We start from the raw sequence: 18,979 nt of genomic DNA on the forward strand, positions 1-18,979 counted from the left end.
GGGCTGTGTCCCCGCAGAGGCAGGTAGCTGCCCCGCACCCCCCGCAGCACCGCCCGCGGACCCCCCCGGCTGCCCCGCGCTGCCGCTGCTCGGGCGGAGCTGCCGGCGGGCAGGGCTGGAGCGGGCCCCGGCTGAGGAGGAGGGTGAGGCCGAGCGCCCCACCCGCGGGGAGAGGCCCTTTCCGCCGCCTCGGGGCGGGGCGGCCGCTGTCAGGCCGGCTCGGCGGGGCGATGGCGGCCTGCGTCAGGCTGGGCTCTGCGGCCCGGGCGCCCCTGCTGGGGCTGGGCACATGGAAGGTAGGCGCGGCCGTCCCCCTGGAGCGCGGGCTCGAGTGCCCTGAGCGGGCGCGGCGCCGCCGCCTCCCCCTGCCCGGGCTCCCTCCCGCGGCTGCGGCGCCTGGCAGCGGGGGCCCCTCTCTGCCCGCCCGCCCCTCCAGCCGCCCGAGCTCCGCGGCAGGCTCTGCCGAGGCCCTGAGGCCCTCCCGCTGGGCCGAGGCCCCGGGCTGGCCGCTGCTGCTGGCGCTTCTCCCCCGAGAAGCGGCGCGGGGCAGTGAGGCGGCCTTGGCCCGGCTCTGGAGAACTGTCCTGGTGCTGGGGCTGGGTTCTGCGGAGCTGTTGGGCCGAGCCCTGCCTGGGAGCGGGGGCAGAGAAGCGCCTGGAGGCTGGTCCTGCCCTCGGGACCCTGTGCTTGACGTGTGTACAGAGCTACGAAAGCACTATGGAAAGGCTCCTGCAAAAGCCCCTTCGTGTGTTTCCCTCCTCTCTAGCTACCTAAGGAACAGTACGTGGGAATCCCAACCTGAGATGTGTCATTCCTTTTTCCCTTCAGTCCCCCCCCGGTAAGGTGGAAGCTGCAGTGATGGCTGCCATCGATGCTGGGTACCGGCACTTTGACTGCGCCTACGTGTACCAGAACGAGAAAGAAGTTGGAGATGGGATCCAGCAGAAAATCAAGGAAGGTGTCGTGAAACGAGAGGATCTCTTCATCGTCAGTAAGGTAAAGATCTGGTGATCTTGGATCATTGACAGACTTCCTTTACCGGTGATATTTTTACAGTAGGAAGCTAAAGTATAGTTCTATCCTGTAGCATTTGGGAAACTTGAAATGTAAAAGAGATGAATCTTGACACTACTTTCTTGTTTCAGTTCATCAGCACAGTGACACAGTCTAATTCTTTGCTGTCCGTTGATAACAGATTTTATTGTTGTAGTCATTGGATAGGAAGAGAGCTCCCTGAGCTTTGAGCAGGGAGAAGCATCACTCTTTGTCTGCTGGCAGCTTTCTTCTCCAGTCAGTCTGGTAACACTGGAGAAACTTAAGACTGTGATTTTCCCTTGAAGTCTGCTGAGAACTTGAGTACCACAGCCCTGCTGAGGTCTGGCACTTGGCTGAGTAGACCCAGAAGTGCTGGGGGATGGATCAGGAGAGGCCATCTGCAGACCAGCTGGTGCAGGAGAAAGGAAGCAAGAAAATGTAGAGTGGAACAAGTAGCAACAAGCAAAGTAGAGCTCTGAGATCACACGGTGTAAAGGAGTGATACAGAGGCAGAACCTCCTTGGTGACAGCACCTCACTGGCTGCTAAAGCACAGCAGAGGAGATGAGCTCAGCAGTGGCCAGTGCTTGTTCCAGCAGCTGGGCTCACAGTCCTGCCCAAGGGGTGTTTCTGCCATGTGAGGAAGATGAGGCTCTGGGCACCTTGGCACAGTGTAGTCTGCTCAGCATGTGTCCTGAGAAAGGTGTGGTTGCTGGGTTCTTGTTCTCCTGCTTGCTAAGGAAAATGGGCTATTTCACTGGACTCTGAGGTTACTTTTTAACTTGGTAAAGGTTGGTGCCAGCCATTTCTTTATGGCTTTTTGGTATTTTCATGGCTTTGCCTGCTACATGTAACGCAGGAGTTCTGTGCATGGTCAGATATAACAGATACGTCTTCATTTAAAGCCACCTATTGCAAAGGCACACTCTGTGTAAAAGGGAGTAGCACAAATTATGTCCTAACTAATGGAACCAGAGGACTTTCTCTGTTGTGATCCCATTAAAATAGATTTTCTGCCACTCCGTGTGCTGCCTTTAGTGTCACAGACCAGTCCCATCACAGAGCAAGTCCCATCTGCAGAGCACTAGGATGGCCTAGTTCCACATCACCTTCCAAAGTAGATGGAGCGTTTCTGTCCTGTGCAGAAGAGCACCCAAGAGCTTTAACTCTGGAGATCATGATTTGCCTTGGCTTTTTGTCTCTAGCTGTGGTGCACATTTCATGAAAAGTCCTTGGTGAAGGGAGCCTGCCAGAAGACTCTTGCGGACCTGAAACTGGATTACCTGGATCTCTACCTTGTGCACTGGCCTTTTGGTTTCAAGGTACAGTAGCAGCAATGCCCTTGGCTTTGTTTTTTGTGATTACTGCTTTTGCGGAGCTATATGGCTTTACAGCCCAACAGTTGCTCTGGCTGAGAAAGACAATTGTGTCTGTTGTGTGTACCAGCATTGCTCATATGCTGGGCTTGACTCTGGCCATGTGAGTTGTGATCTTGATCTCTGCTCCCATGGTTGTTGCTTGCATACTCCTTTGATCCTGGGAGTGATGGTCTCAAAACTAGGGGCAGGTCTCCCAGCCCCAAGCATGAGATACCATGCTCTCACTTTCTCTTATGAAGCAGTGTATGCTCATCTCAAAATTACCCCTTGCTGGAAGGAGGGCTGCACTTTGCTGCCTGTCAGAAATTTTTCTCTGTGTTTCAGAATCACAGAACAAGAGAAAATATTTCTGGTTTTTATTTTTCTCTTTAATCACCAAGTTCTCAATACAGTACAGATTGAGCTGATCTTGCCTGTAGGACCTGAAGTGTTCCACTGAGATGGAAATTCAAAAGGTGAAACTTCTCGGGACTTAAACTCTTTCACAGATTAGTGAAGGAGCTGGTCCTACCTGTTGCTTTTGAGATGCTCATCTTTCAGACTCTTATTTTAGCTTTATGTTAACAAGGTCATGAAAGTGAAACTGTCTCATGGTGACAGTAGCAAACAGCTGTTAAACACAATTCAGCCTTGGTATCTTTTCATAATGCACAAAGGCTCTTCTAATTTTCCTAGTATTGGCAGATTTATACTGAGCTTTGTACCTCTTTTGACCCAATTTAGTGTTGTATACAATTAAAACTATGTGTTGCCAGTACCTAAGTCCCCTGGTGCCATGCTGGAAAAAGAACAAGCTAGTTCTTAAGTGAGCACAAAAGAATGATCCATGAAGTGAACAAGTATGGAACTGGAGGTTATTGCCCTGTAGGTGTTTGGGTGAGTCATCACTTTGAGGGGTCCAGCAGAAAAACCTGTCTTTGAGGGAATGGTTACAAGCAAACATGTCTTCAGTTCCTCCTGCTCCTCAGGAAGGAATGACTGAATGTAGACAAGAAGTTGTCAATGTTCTTGCCTGCAGCAGAAGCTTAAGCTGCCATGGTTGTGAGCTCCCATGGTACTAAGGGAACTTGTCAACAGCTTATCAAGCATTTTCTTTGTCACTGACAGGCAGGAGAGGAGCTGTTTCCCACAGATGACAAAGGCATGTCAATACCCAGCAATACAGACATTCTACATACGTGGGAGGTAAGTTCAGCCACAATGGGAGAATCACATCTGTCCTCAGCAGTGGTGTTAGCTTCAGCAGTCACAGAATGACTCATGCATGTGTGCAGAATTAGTTGGAAATAATTCATGAAAGTTATGTGGTAGCTTTTTAAGAATGTGCATGATTAGTCCAGCTGTTATTCCAATTCACTGTTGTGTTAGCATCTCAAGTCACTGAGCTTGCACAGTCACTTTCATTGGAGCTGCAGACCAGACTGAGGTTAGAAAAAGTTATTTACTTGACCGTAACAGTATGACTTTTCTTCATCACAGTTCTTATGCAGTGCTTGAACTGTTCAGATTTTACAGAAATTGAAACTTAGGTTGCCATCCTGCTGTCCTCCTTAAGGCATAGTCCTCCAGTGCTGCCACTACCATAGTAGACTTAAGAGTCTTCTCTTCCTTGTGTAACTCGGTGAATTTCAGACTTAATAATGATTATGGGCTTTGCTGGGATAGAACACATGGCACAGATATTACTAGCCCCCGCTTTCCTCTTGAGAATCAAAAACTTGGCATATCCAAGCAATTGTGTTATGCTTCACGTGAAGGAAAACAAGCCACACAAGGAAGAATGTGTTCAGGCCCTGTCTTGTACACTGGATGACAATTTTGCTTCTCTTTGTGTTAGGCCATGGAAGAGCTGGTGGATGCTGGTCTGGTAAAAGCCATTGGAATCTCCAACTTTAACCGTGAGCAGACTGAAAGAATCTTGAACAAGCCAGGACTGAAACATAAGCCTGCAAATAACCAGGTAAGCTGCTGTCACTGCAGGTGGATAGTTCTCAGGCATTATAAGGATCTGATTACAGTTGAATCATAGAATCATAGAATCCTAGGGGTTGGAAGGGACCTCGAAAGATCATCTAGTCCAACCCCCCCGCCAGAGCAGGGTCACCTAGAGTACATCACACAGGAAGGCGTCCAGGTGGGTTTTGAATGTCTCCAGTGAAGAAGACTCCACAACCTCTCTGGGCAGCCTGTTCCAGTGCTCTGTCACTCTCACAGTAAAAAATTTTTTTCTGATATTCATCTTAAACCTCCTATGCTCCAATTTGTATCCATTACTCCTTGTCCTATCACTGGTCATCACTGAAAAAAGCTTAACTCCATCTTCTTGACACTCACCCTTTATGTATTTGTAAACATTGATGAGGTCACCCCTCAGTCTCCTTTTCTCCAAACTAAAGAGACCCAGCTCTCTCAGCCTTTCCCTTCCCTTAATCATCTTTGTAGCTCTGCGCTGGACTCTTTCAAGCAGTTCCCTGTCCTTCTTGAACTGAGGGGCCCAGAACTGGACACAATACTCCAGATGCAGCCTCACCAAGGCAGAATAGAGAGGGAGGAGAACCTCTCTTGACCTACTAACCACACCCTTTCTAATACACCCCAGGATGCCATTGGCCTTCTTAGCCACAAGGGCACACTGCTGGCTCATGGTCATCCTCCTGTCCACCAGGACCCCCAGGTCCCTTTCTCCTACACTGCTCTCCAGCAGGTCAGCCCCCAACCTGTACTGGTATGTGGCATTTTTCTTCCCCAAATGCAAAACTCTACACTTGCCCTTGTTGAACTTCATCAGGTTTTTCCCCGCCCAAGTCTCCAGCCTGTCTAAGTCTCTCTGAATGGCAGCACAGCCTTCTGGTGTGTCAGCCACTCCTCCCAGCTTGGTGTCATCAGCAAACTTGCTGAGGGTACATTCTGTACCCTCATCCAGGTCATTGATGAAGATGTTGAACAACACCGGTCCCAGTACCGACCCCTGAGGGACTCCACTAGTCACAGGCCTCCAACTAGATTCTACCCCATTGACTACAACTCTCTGACTTCTTCCTTTCAACCAGTTCTTGATCCACCTCACTGCCTGATCATCAAACGCATACTTGATCAACTTATCTACAAGGATGCTGTGGGAGATGGTGTCAAATGCTTTACTGAAATCAAGATAGACCACATCCACCGCTCTACCATCATCTATCCACCTAGTAATTTCCTCATAGAAGGCTATGAGGTTAGTCAAACATGACTTACCCTTGGTAAAACCATGTTGACTGCTCTTGATGACCCCCATGTCCTTGATATGCCTAGAGATAGCGACAAGAACAAGTTGTTCCATCACCTTTCCAGGGATGGAGGTGAGGCTGACCGGTCTGTAGTTACCCGGGTCCTCCTTCTTGCCCTTCTTGTAGACTGGAGTGACATTTGCTATCCTCCAGTCCTCAGGCACCTCTCCTGTTACCCATGACTTACCGAAGATGATGGAGAGTGGACTAGCAATGACCTCCACCAGCTCCCTCAGCACCCTTGGATGCATTTCATCCGGACCCATCGATTTATGGATGTCCAGATTACTCAACTGATCCCTAACCCAATCCTCATCTACCTGGGCAAACTCCTCCTTTATCTTGACTTCTTCTGGGGCTATATGAAACTGGGGCTCATGGGGAAAGCCTGCAGGAGTAAAGACAGAGGCAAAGAAGGCATTCAGCACCTCTGCCTTCTTTATATCCTCTGTCACCAGGGCACCCACCTCATTCAGCAGTGGGCCTATATTGCCTCTGGTATTAGTTTTGTTGGCTATGTATTTGAAAAAGCCCTTTCTATTGTCCTTAACCTGACTTTCAAGGTTAAGTTCCAAGGAGGCCTTAGCTTTCCTAGTTGCCTCCCTACATTCTCTGATAACATTCCTATATTCCTCCCAAGTGACCAGCCCCTCCTTCCATGATCTATAGATTTTCCTTTTCCACTTGAGTTTGCCCAGCAGTTCCTTTTTTAAACCACGCTGGTCTCCTAGCTCCCTTACTAGATTTTCTACCCATTGGGACACACTGATCCTGTGCTTGCAAGAAGTGGTCCTTGAATGTTGACCAGCTATCTTGAGCCCCTTTACCTTCTAGCACTCTGTCCCATAGGACTTCCCTTAACAGTTGATTGAGGAGGCCGAAGTTTGCTCTGTGGAAGTCCAGAGTTCTGGTCCTGCTGGGTATTCTGTTCCTCCCACACAGGATCCTGAACTCCACCATCTCGTGGTCACTGCAGCCAAGGCTGCCATTGACCACCACTGCTTCAACAAGGCCCTCCTTGTTGGTGAGCACAAGATCCAGCAGCGCTCCTCTTCTAGTTGGCTTGTCCACCATTTGCATTAAGAAGTTGTCGTCAATGCACTGGAGGAACCTCCTAGACTGTGAAAGGCTGGCTGTGTAAGTCTTCCAGCAGATATCAGGGTAGTTAAAATCTCCCATGAGGAACAAGGACTGTAGTTGTGAGGCTGCTTTCAGCTGCCTGTAGAAAGCCTCATCAACTTCCTCATCTTGATCAGGAGGTCTGTAGTAGACCCCCACAACTGTATCACCCATACCACCCTGCCCTTTAATTCTTACCCACAGACTTTCAACTTGCCCCTCATCAGCCCCTGCACAAAACTCGATACATTCTAGTTGCTCTCTCACATAAAGAGCAACTCCACCACCTCGCTTCCCCGCCCTGTCTTTCCTAAAAAGCACATAGCCATCCATGGCCACATTCCAGTCGTGTGAGCTGTCCCACCATGTCTCTGTTATTGCTACCAGATCATAACCCTTAGACCGCACACAGACCTCTAACTCTTCCTGTTTATTCCCCATGCTGCGTGCATTGGTGTACAGACATTTCAGGAAGCAAGCAGAGCACACTGGTGGGACCAAATCCTCCTTAGACCACCTTCCTTCAGGCCCTGGTATGTTCCTCTTGGGCTTGTCCCTAACAGACCCAGTTTTCTCCCCTTCCCCCTTCACATCTAGTTAAAAGCTCTCTCAATGAGCCCTGCTAAGTCCTGCCCCAAAAGCCTTTTCCCCCTCTGTGACAGGTGCATCTCACCTGCCACCATCAGGCCAGGTGTCTCATATAGCAGCCCATGATCAAAAAAACCAAAGCCCTGCCTTTGGCACCAGTCTTGTAGCCATTCATTTATCAGTAAACTCTTCCTGCTTATCTCTCCACCCATTCTTGCAGGAGGTATGGAGGCAAACACGACTTGTGCTCCAGACCCCCTAACTAGCCATCCCAGGGCCCTGAAGTCTCTCTTCATTGCCCTTAGATTTCTTGTAATAATTTCGTCACTGCCAACCTGAAAAATCAGCAGTGTAGTAATGAATGAGGAGATGAAAACAAGGAGAACTAAGTAGATGCAGCATGTACTCTAAATCCTGCTCTCTGAATATTTCTCAGTACAAAAAGGACCAGAATATATCCTTTATGTTTTACCTTGTTGAACCACTGTTTGCTGATCCTGGAGTATTCCCCTTTGAAGCATTGTCTCTGGAGGGATGAAGAATCCAGTATATGAGCTATCATTCTGACTGTAATCAATTACTTCTATAAAACCAGAACAAAATCCAAAAAGCACGTGATGACTCGATATAGAAGTTGATGCCCAATAGAATTAGTCTTGTATTGTTGCACAGACCACATGAAGAGTAGGATTAAGGCAGCCTGTAATTAAGAAATTAAGATTCAGAAGAAAATCTCTGGCGTGTGGGAACACTACAGTAGTTACAGTCTCTGTTCCTGTGTTGGCAGATCGAGTGTCATCCATACCTTTCCCAGGAAAAGCTTATTGACTATTGCCAATCCAAAGGGATCACTGTGACAGCATATTGTCCCCTTGGACGCCCTGACAGGTAATTTCAGAGTGGGTTCATGTGACTTGAGTCTGAAGCATTAACTGAATGAGTAATGGTGCAGGTGTGTGTGCACATGAATACCTTTTTTAATACTCATAGTAGGTAGAGTCTGTAGGGATTCTTTCCCATTTCTTCCTTGTCATCTCTGTGTAGGGCTACAGAGAAGCCTTCCCTCCTGGATGACCCCAAGATCAAAGAGATTGCAGCCAAGCACAACAAAACTCCAGCACAGGTACGTGGGTGCCAGGCAGTGGATACCCCTTTCTGTAATACAGCCATGAAGGAAACTGCCTGAAGAGAGAGTACAGCCTTTGTTGGTGCTCCCTGTGAACTGTGGTGCTCTTTTGTGGTGGTAAGTAGCAATGCAGGTTGTTTACAATGTAGCCTGCAATATATACTTGAAGAAGCTCTTTGGTTTGCAGCCAGGTGATGATTCTTAACCATCTCAGATGTCACATCCCTTCTCTAGTCCTCTTGCAGAGAATGAAAGCCTTGCATAGATTGTGGAAGTCCAGGAGGACAGAAAAAGAATTGCCTCTCTCCAAACTGAATGGGAAAGGAGGCCTTCCATGTGGGCCTCCACCACTTCCCTCTTTGCCATTCAGGAAGAGTTACCTAGGCCACAGGGACATGAATGACTTGATCTGTAGCTCCTCAGAAAGGGTCTAGTTCTACTGAAATATTCACTTGATGACAAACAGCTGCTAGCACAGGCTCTGCTTTCTTCAGAGCAGGAGCCATCCTCTCTCTGACTCAGTGCTCTGCTCCTGCAGGTTCTCCTTCGCTTCCAGATCCAGAGAAATGTGATTGTGATTCCCAAGTCTGTCACTCCACAGCGCATTGTGGAGAACTCCAAGGTGAGTGTTTACAAGTGAGCTGGGTGCTGCCCTCACAGACAGCCTGGCTTCTCCTCGCAGAGCAAGCAGTGATCCTTTCTCACCTTTCCCAAGTCTTCCTCAGACCGGGGACTGAGAGTTTTCTCTCTGGAACTAGGGCTTCAAGGAAAACTATAGTTGGAGAAAAGAAATAAGCAGAGCTTTTAGAAACGGTATGCTAATAACCTTATCAGTCCCCTTACATGGTGTCTCCTGTTCTGTGACTTGGGGATGAAGTGGTGGGCAGGGCTTGCTTGGAGTCCAAGTGCAGTAACCTTCCTCAAAATACAGAGTAAGCAATGTTGAGGAAAGAACCCTGATTTCAATAAACCACATTGCCTCTCAGACTGTTAAGTCAGGGTTTTTCTTGGTATTGTGCAGGAGTTACATAGCTGGATTTGTTGAAATCCGAAGTGTTTCTTTGGAATTGGAGACAAATTAATCTTCCACAAGTAGAGGAATTCTGCAACACTAAGGGCTCTCAGGCACCTTGGAACAGCTGGCACATGTAACTGCAGCTGGTGATTGTTTTGTTTCTTCCCTCTGTCAGTAGAGTCTTGAAAATGCAAAGAGACTTCCTTGCCTTGCCTCATAAAGGCATCACTTATAACCAACACTATTTCTGATGTGAACGTGTTCTTTAATCTTCTGAATCTTGCTTCTGATTTGATTTGTTCAAAGACAACTTCAGGCAGTTTCTCTTTAGGTGTTTGATTTCGAATTGACTAAAGAAGAGATGACAACTCTTCTCAGCTTAAACAGAAACTGGAGAATCTGTGAAATGATCACGTAAGTGACAGCTTGTTTTCTTCCAACTTATTTCCAATAACCTTTATTCTAATCTCACAGCTACTGGTATGGATAGCTGTTTAAACTGGGTAGATTTTGAAATCTGAAATGGTTAGAGGTATGAAGCATCTGTTACTTAAAGCAGTGTTATCTTTAACTTGTTATCTAGAAAGTAACTTGGCTCCATCACTACTCCGTGCCTGAGTAACAGGAAAACACTTGAACTTGTTGGTCACGTGTGATTTCTACACTAATAAGTCTCTTCAATTCATTCTGCAGTTACACAATTCAGAGCCTCCTGGAAGGCTTCTCTATAGACCCTGCATAGTTCTAGATAGCATTTATTTCAGCCTTGAGAGTAATCTTTCCTCTTTGATTTCCTCCAGGTGCAAAAATCACAAGGAGTACCCTTTCAATGCAGAATACTGAAGATGGCTTTATCCTGCTGTCCTGCAGGCCTCTGGGATCTAATGAGCTGCTACTGTTGCCTAGAGCTGTCCTCTATGTAGCTTGCAGACTGGATCTCTCCTGCCAGCAAAGGCATAGTGTATGTATTCAGTGAGTTGGGTTTTCCTCTTCTGGTGGAAGGAAATAGTAAAATTGTTCTAAAGAACAAAATAAGGGCCATAATAATTCTACTCGTTAGATGAGTGTGTCTGCACAGCTGAAATAGCAAAGCAGAAAGCACAGAGAATGAACTAGCAACTAATTTTTTACCTTCTCTTGCATCAACACTAATTAAGGCTGCAGGGCAAAGGTATGTGAGCACAGAGGAAAGATCCACCCTGAAATCATTAACTTACATAATCATTGCCTGAAGATAAGAGACAACAATTAACTTCACTTTCAGAGCACAGCCTAAAGCTTTCTGGGAAAGTAGAATAAATGGGAGAAATGTCCAGACCTACAGATGAATACAAGCTTATATTGGGCCTTATTTTAGTTGCATTATCTTACAGACTGCAACTGGACAGAGATTAATGTTCAATTTTCTTTGTATTCAAAATAAAAAATGTTCAGATTACTGCTGATCTTGAAGCTCTAGTCTAATGTGGAAAAAAATGACAAAGTGACTTGCATCAGCAATGTTGGAAACTATCATCCATATTAGTTTTTCAATGATGTCACAGGAGTATCAAGGTCTTGTTTTGATCAATAGTTGTTTAACTTGGTGTAATAACCTTTAGTTGACAGAGCACTGCTGACAACAGCCAACTATGACACGCCTTAGTGTGGAGTGTAGGTTAACAAGCAACTGGAGACCAACATCTGAAACTGCTGGATGGTGGTATCACTGTGGACTGATTTGGTTGGTAGCCTGTGCTGACAGCTGGGTGTAAAAACCCAGAGCAAAAGAGACTGTTTGGGGTGAGGGGGGACTGCATTAAGCAGGTGCCTGATAATACATGGAAGCAGAGGATATGACGTGGAACTGTTAGTTTTGAGCTGCTGGCCAAAGCCTGACACTGAGATGACAGGAGCAGTGTCATGATCCCTTGTTCCCTCCAGGGTATGCTGTGCTGATCCACTGGCATGGTAACTGGGACAGGTCTCTGTTACCTGTAACTGTGTATGATTAAAACTTACCCTGATAAAACCTATCCCTCATGGTGGAGGAGTCTTGCTGGGCAGTGCTAGGATAGCTAGAAGGTGTTGCAACAGCATGGCATTTCAGAAGCCTGTAGGTACAATATGCCTTGGGCTGGTGGAGACATGGCAGCTGCAGTATAACTGCTCCACTCTGATCTGCAACATGCACACCAGATTGAGGTGTAGGGTCTGACAAAAGCATCTGAGATTTGAGGTTTTTTCTGCCTGGTCCAGAAACTTCCTTGAGACAAGATGATTAACAAAAAACTGCTTTTGTAAAGATGAATAGTATTAAGACCCAAAGACTTACTACTTGTGTCGTGCTAACTTACCTTGTGATTTAGTATGCAAGAAGTGAATACGCTTCCACAAGCTTGAGCTTCTTGTGTTGTACATTGTTGTTTCTAAGTATGACTATGCATATTAAACATGACCGATAATAGAAAGTCTGAGAGGTGGAATGTCACATGAGCATCAAGATTTTGCCTTGATCAGGAGTGGAATCACTGAATATAATGAACCACAGTTGGCCAGCCCATGCAAACAACAACTGTCTGAGGAGTCTTGTTACATATGAGCTATGGATATGAAAGTGACAAAACAACACCTGGAAGGGCTGGAAAGCTGTATTGTGGTAGTAGCATGGACTGATTTGTCTGCCAGCCTGTGCTGACACCCAGCTTGATAAACTCTCAGGAAAACAGACTACAGGGAAGCACCATGCAGATATCCAAGATTATGAGGACACCCAATATTAGGAAGTGTACTAGTATGTGTTAGTGCTGAGCCACTGCCCAGAGCCTGACACTGAGAGAAGTTGGAGTGTTGTACTTCCTCTAGGTGAGACTGTGCTGAGTCACTGGAGTAGTAGGTGAGGGACAAACAATATTCTACCTTGTGATTACTTCCAGGTATTGTTCTGTCACTTTCACAACTGTAGCTCGTATTTGTGAAGACACCTTCTGTGCATATGTATAATGCTGTCCCCTACAAGCTATTCCTCTGTTGATCCACTTGCAATGTGACACTGCTAAGCTCAGTTCCCTGGTGCTCCCTTATCCTGTGACAGATAGAAAAAGAACTTAGCCTTTTTATGTGATTAAAAATAAAAGCTTTGGTTTGTGTGAACAAAGCTTGTGCTTTTGACGTGATTGTTATGGTTATGAGAGAGATGGGACACCTTGACCTCAGATGTGTTACAGCTTTAGGTGGTGTTAGTACTTTTTCTCACTCATTCCAACAGGAAATAAACACAATGTACAATTATCCATCTCAGTACACTGGTACATGGAGATTACATAAGATATTCTAAAATATACATATATAGGTTCCTAGAATATACCTAATTGTACATACCAAGTCATCAAAATATTCCCAACCAAAACTTCCAAAAGAATGCAACATGCAACCTCAAGATAAGGAAAAAAAAATATGGAAGAGGTATTGGAGCACAATTCTCAACGCTAAATATTACTTATCATAGGAAAAAAAAAAAAAATCTGAATTTACAAGGGGCAGTGCTTGCCCCTTTGTTTTTTTGGTGTGTTTGTGGGTTGTTTTGGGGGGGTTTTTTAAACACATTTTTGTATTTTAAACACACTGCACTGGTCATACTTGTCACACGCAGCAATCTCTCAGGGAAAGTTAATGTCACCTAACTTGAAGTGTCTGCAGTGAAGGTGCAAGCACCCAATTCAGGGCCAACCTCTAAGCTCTAGTCATATAGCCAAGACATGTTTGGGTAAAACAAGGCAGCAGCTCTCAGCATGATTCATTACTCCCAGGGCTAGGGCTGCCCTTGGCTCTGGCCCATCTGCTTTTTACGTTCTCCAGACCTAAGGCACTCTCTCCCCCTCTTCTGTGAACAGAGGTGGTCAGCTGCAGTCACCTGCACTTAGTGATCATGATCCCTCCCTGGGACAATTCCCATCAATAAAACTATGTGGTGCTGCTTTTCCCTACAGACACCAGAGGGCAGCCAGCTCTCAGAGGAAACTTGCAGGCTAAGAGCAAAGAAGGCAGCCAACTGGGACCTGCCCACTTAGATCATTTTGGGCCGTGTTCTTCTCGGACTCCAAACACTGCTCATCTCTTGAAGCTATGATTTTTGGTGAATTAGAATTACTACATGCAAATGCCAACACAGCAAACCTGAAAGGTGCTACAAGCATCCAGCTGTACTGCAAAACCTTGTACACAGATCAAATCAGACTCTTCCTCACACACAGTTCCTCATCTCGTGCACAGAACCCTTGGGCACTTTATCAAGCAAACAGGCTGCAATATTTCCCAGGCTGGCATCCACTGACACATGCAGTACTTTTTTCCCAGCGGCCCTACCATCTGACAACCCCAGTGTCACAGCTCAAACCAGGACACCCAGCCATGTCTTCAGGACAGAGAAACAAACGACAGCTCCCATGTCTTGGCATAGTCTGGGGAAAACGTCACACTAACAGGCACAAACAGCACAGCAAAATGCAAACCTTCTGCACCAAATGCTCTGTTAAAAGACAGACACCTCTCACTCAATAAATCATTGGAGAAAACCTAGCACCCACCTTCACAGGAGAACATGACTTTGCAGAGGAAGCAACACAAAAACCTCAGAAGAAAATGAGAGGAAGGACAAATCACATTTCTCAGCCGTGCTCTCCACCAAACCTCATTATCTGTTATCACACACCCTACCGAGCTCCTGGCCACAGGAACGCAAGGATTTGAAATCTCTACCAAAAAGAGACACTCAGAAGAGTAAGAACAAACACTGCGGAGTTTTCTGCTCTTTCTTATAGGAGCCTCCTTTTTACTTGCCAAACAGTTGCTTTGCAAGCTTTCACAGACTCAGAGAACAACTCTCCAGCAGGAACGGCACCCGCTCACCCTGGTGCTGTGCCACTACAAGATCTGATTCTCCGAGGACACGGGGACAGCCGGCACTGACCCACACCACCCGGTGGGACCGGGAGCGGCAGGGCGGTGTCCCCGGGCGGCTCCCGGAGCGGGGCGGGCCCCGCCGCTATTAAAGGCTCCGTCGGGCCGCCCTGCCTGGCAGCGTTGCGGTACAGAGCCATGGCGACCTGCGTGCAGCTGAACACCGGGGCCAAGATGCCGCTCCTGGGGCTGGGCACATGGAAGGTAACGGGGATCTCGGCGGTTCCCCCGGAGGGGGCGAGCGCGGCGGGCCGGGTCCGCAGCCGGTCCCGCTGCCGGCTCCTCCCGGCGGTGCCGCGGCGGGTTCCGGGGCGCTCCGACGGGCCCCGCGTTGCCGAGGGAGTGTGGGAAGGGGTCGGCCCGGCCCGGGGACCCGTCCTCGCCGCCAGCCCGGGCCCGGGACACCCTGCCCGGGCCGGTGGGAGGAGCCCCGCGCCGCTTTGGGGCTGTTTTCCCGTGCTCCTCGTCCTTCCTGCCGCTCCCCATCCCCGTCGGAAGCGCGACCCTTGGGCCCTTGAGAAGTGACTCCGTCCCTCCCCGCCGCACCCCGCGGGGGAGCGCGGATCCCCTTTGGGCCGGGCTGCAGCGACCTCCCGAGCCCCTCTCCTCCCGCTCCCCAGCCACCCCAGCCCGCAGCGAAGGTTTGCGTGCTGCTGCCGAGTCACTGCAACCCAGGGTGAGGTTACCTTGAAGCACTCGGCAATAAGACGTGGTTTAGAAGACAATTCATGCGTTTCAAACAAGTTCTGACAAAGAGATACGGACCACTGTTAGGGTGACTGCAAAATCAAACGTTGTTCCCTACCATGCCTGAAAACAAACATTACTGGGTTTGTCAGAACAAGATGTGCCAGCGCGTCTTTGTGCACAGCTCTTACATGCCCTTGCAGGGTACAGAAACACATGGAAACGTCCACCTCTGCCATCTCTGAAGGAAGCAGCGGGTGTAACTGTGAGATGAGGGGTGGGATGTGCCCAGGAGAGGAGCTGGGTGATGTGGATGACTGAGGTGTAGACCCCTGCCCCCTCCATCACACTAAAACTCTCCTGTATGGGCAGTCGCTGCTTCTCATCTCAGACGCAGCACTAGGAAGCAAGGAGCACTGGGCAAGAGGCATTGCAGAGCTCCCAGGCACAAAATGCCATCCCCCTGGTCCAGCTCTGCAGAATTTCTGGTGCTTCGGGCTCTGCCCTGCCCAGCTGGTTGGCTGAGCCCTGCCTGGGAGTGGGGCTGTGGATAAATAGTTGGAGACTGGTTTCAGGCCCTGGAGCCTGCACTGTAAGATGAATACAGCTGTAAAAACACCAGATGGAAGAACTCTTTGTAAAACGTCTTTGTATGTGTTTCCTTAGTTTCTAGATAACTAGAAAATGGCCCGAATGCTTTGATTTGGGATCTTAACCCTCTTCTTTCAGTCCCAACCAGGGCAAGTAACAGCTGCAGTGATGGCTGCCATCGATGCTGGGTACCGGCACTTTGACTGCGCCTACGTGTACCAGAATGAGAATGAGGTTGGGGAAGGGATCCAGCAGAAAATCAAGGAAGGTGTTGTGAAACGAGAGGACCTCTTCATCGTCAGTAAGGTAAAGATCTGGTGACCTTGGATCCAGAAGAAGGCCTGCTTTGTGTAGAACGTGTTCACAGGAGGAAATTCAGAGCGGTGGGGAAAGACTGTATGCTATGGCATGCAGTGATTCAGAACACAGTTCAGGCCAACCTGATGGAAGCTTCTTTTGTCACCTTATCTTGTTGAGGGTTATCTAGGACATGCCCCACATTCTCCATTTTTGTAGGACTGTTCAAAATATGTATTAAACAGTCCAAGAAAGTAAGTTTTTATTTACTTGCTTATGCAGGAAATCCTAGATTTGGCTCACCACTGAAATTATTAACTTAAAAAGAGCTCTTTAACCAGTATCTGCCTGTAATAAGTGGCTTTTACATGTCTTGCTTAACGTGTCAGGATGAATGTTTTTCAGTTTACAACTGTTTGATCACATAAGGCACCACAGCCCTCAGTATTACAAGTCAGTCCTGCTCACAGGGTGAGCCCCATGTGAAGAGCACTAGACGGCCTAATTCCACATTCCTTTCCAAAGGGGACCAGGATGCTCCTGAACAGAAGGGATCCAAGAGCTTTAACCCCAGGGGTCACCATGTGCCTTGGCTTTTTGTCTCTAGCTGTGGTGCACATTTCATGAAAAGCCTCTGGTGAAGGAAGCCTGCCAGAAGACTCTTGCAGACCTGAAACTGGATTACCTGGATCTCTACCTCATCCACTGGCCTATTGGGTACAAGGTACAGTAACAGCAATGCCCTTGGCTTTTCCTCCTGTGAGACCTCCTCAGAACTGCCAGTAAGGCTCACAGCACTACTGCTCTAGTCCAGAAAGAGCACATGTCTGCTGTGTCTACCAGCACTGCTCTGGTGCTGCTCATTCAGCTTTATGCTGGCCACGTGAGCTGGGCTCTTGATCTCTGCCCTGAGACTGCTGCTTGTACAGCGTCCTCTGCCCTTTGGATAGCGGGAGATGTAGATGTAGCTCTAAAATCAGGTCTCCCAGCTGTAAGCATGGGTTGTGCTGCTTTACTTTTGGCTAGGCATTGTCTTCTACAAACCTAAAGTATACTCATCTGCCACTAATTTAGCCTCCTACTTCGTGGGAAGGAGGACTGCTGCCTGACAGAAGTTATTTCCCCTGCATCTTACAGAATAACAGAGGAGAAGAAAATGCTTCTATTTTCCATTTCTATCTTTAATCACTAAGTCTTTAATACAGTCCAGATTGAGCTGACCTTTCCTGCAGGAGCCTTAGTTTTGTTCCAAAGATCTTGGGTTTCAAAAGGTGAGAGTTCCTGACATTCGAGTTTCATACTTGATGTACTTCAAAGGAGCTGGTATCTCAGTCTACTTCTACTCATAGTTTTTCCTTTCTGCTACAGAAAGGTTAAGATCTCCATCCTGTTGCTTTTGAGCTTATTAGCTATTTATCATACTTTCAAATGTTATTGTTAGTTTTATAGGAACAAAGTCCTTAAATAGAAGAGTCATGGCATAATACTCTGACATCTGAACAACAAACTAGGTCTAGAGCAATATGGAGATGTGGGAACCTAGCTCTGTTCCCCTGTGTCTGAGATGTGATTTTCCCAGTGCCACCAACTTCAACTGAGGCTGCCTCACAGAAGATCTGTGTGTGTATGTAATATGTGGTTCAGCAAATGTGGCTCATTCTAGACCTAACTTAAATGTCTGTCGACCCTAAGCAGGTTGTTACACCTTTCAAAAAACAAAGCTTCAGAAAACAGTTCTTGTTCTCCCTTAGCAGGCATGAAAGAGCAGAGAAAGCTTGTTTGTTCTGCTTTGTTCCACAAGTGGTGTGACTTGTTTATCTGTATGTGTTTTGGTGAGTCACCACGTTGCTGGGTCCAGGCAATACAGCTGTCCCTCTTACTAGGAATGTTGCTGGCAAAATGCCATAAACCTGCATGAATGATGTAGACAAGTTATTAGGACTTCCTGCAGTAGAAGTCAGTGATCATGGTCCTACTTTCCCTGGCATAAGCTTCCCAAAAAAGAGTGTTTTAAGCATTTTCTTTGTCACTGACAGGCAGGAGAGGACCTGTTTCCCAAAGATGACAAAGGCATGTCAATATACAGCAACACAGACATTCTACATACATGGGAGGTAAGTTCAGCCACAATGGGAGAATCATGTCTTCTGTACTTGGCAGTCTTTTCCAGGCTTTCATTACCTTCAGCAGTCACAAAGTTCTTATGCATTTATCTTATGGTGTGCAATGCAGCTTTTTAAAACATAATGCTTAGTCAAACTGATCATCTTCAGTGGAGCTGCAGATTAGGCTACTTGACTGTAATAACCACAGAACTGTCTTCACCACCATTCTTTAAACTGCCCAAATACACTTTGCAGGAATAAAGATATTTCAGGTTGTGATCTTGCCTGCAGCCTGAGGTACAGTGCTCCAGTGCTGGCTTGATAGCACATTTTTGATTATCATTATGTTCCACATGTAACTGACCTGGTGTTCCTTCCATCTCAAGAAATGAACCTTTGGGCTCAGGTGAGATGAAGACATGGCACAAATACACCAGTGCACAGTTTTCCCCAAGAGACAAACTTCACAACTCCAAACAGCTGTCCTTCCCCTTATGGAAAGGGAAACAAGCCATCCCAGGAATAACACCTTCAGTCCCTGTCATGCAAACTAGATGCTGACTTTGCTCCTCTTTGTGTTAGGCCATGGAAGAGCTGGTGGATGCTGGTCTGGCAAAAGCCATTGGAATATCCAACTTTAACCATGAGCAGATTGAAAGAATCTTGAGTAAACCAGGACTGAAGTACAAGCCTGCAAATCTCCAGGTAAGCCACACTGCACATGTAGTTTCCAGGCATTATCAAGATTTGACTACAACTGAGTGAGGAGATGGAAGAAGGGAGAACAAAGAGATAACAAGATGTAAACACCCATTAGGATGTTGTAGATCT

The 18,979-nt window shown here is 47.3% G+C and overlaps 2 protein-coding genes across 5 annotated transcripts in view; both read left to right on the top strand.

The window, feature by feature from the left end:
- LOC127396395 (aldo-keto reductase family 1 member B1-like) overlaps positions 1 to 18,979 on the top strand; it is a 48,090-nt gene that overhangs the window by 10,754 nt on the left and 18,357 nt on the right. Inside the window, exons 1-5 of one of the 4 annotated variants that reach the window (XM_051644030.1) lie at positions 14,574 to 14,672; positions 15,885 to 16,052; positions 16,651 to 16,767; positions 18,080 to 18,157; positions 18,731 to 18,853. The exons of 1 other annotated variant lie outside the window; for it this stretch is intronic. In XM_051644030.1, coding sequence (XP_051499990.1) covers positions 14,607 to 14,672; positions 15,885 to 16,052; positions 16,651 to 16,767; positions 18,080 to 18,157; positions 18,731 to 18,853 — 552 coding nt within the window. In that variant the 5' untranslated portion in view covers positions 14,574 to 14,606. Of the gene's footprint in view, positions 1 to 14,573; positions 14,673 to 15,884; positions 16,053 to 16,650; positions 16,768 to 18,079; positions 18,158 to 18,730; positions 18,854 to 18,979 lie in introns of those variants that run through there. 2 more of the 4 variants (XM_051644027.1, XM_051644028.1) reach the window with 2 other exon arrangements.
- On the top strand, positions 15 to 12,666 carry LOC127396398 (aldo-keto reductase family 1 member B1-like). The gene is made up of 10 exons (XM_051644035.1): positions 15 to 296; positions 829 to 996; positions 2,240 to 2,356; positions 3,521 to 3,598; positions 4,251 to 4,373; positions 8,177 to 8,277; positions 8,434 to 8,512; positions 9,054 to 9,137; positions 9,862 to 9,944; positions 10,331 to 12,666. Exons 1-10 carry the CDS (start codon positions 231 to 233, stop codon positions 10,371 to 10,373), a joined length of 942 nt encoding a protein of 313 aa, XP_051499995.1. The 5' UTR covers positions 15 to 230; the 3' UTR covers positions 10,374 to 12,666.

The sequence above is a fragment of the Apus apus genome, chromosome 1 (genome assembly GCF_020740795.1).
Source record: "Apus apus isolate bApuApu2 chromosome 1, bApuApu2.pri.cur, whole genome shotgun sequence".
Taxonomy (NCBI): Eukaryota; Metazoa; Chordata; class Aves; order Apodiformes; family Apodidae; genus Apus; species Apus apus.

Bases quoted from the DNA above. Each gene is read 5' to 3' on its own strand.
- LOC127396398 (XM_051644035.1), top strand. From the start codon at position 231: ATGGCGGCCTGCGTCAGGCTGGGCTCTGCGGCCCGGGCGCCCCTGCTG. The intron at 3,599-4,250 runs GTAAGTTCAGCC...TCTTTGTGTTAG, and splicing joins ACATTCTACATACGTGGGAG to GCCATGGAAGAGCTGGTGGA. The intron at 8,513-9,053 runs GTACGTGGGTGC...CTGCTCCTGCAG, and splicing joins ACAACAAAACTCCAGCACAG to GTTCTCCTTCGCTTCCAGAT.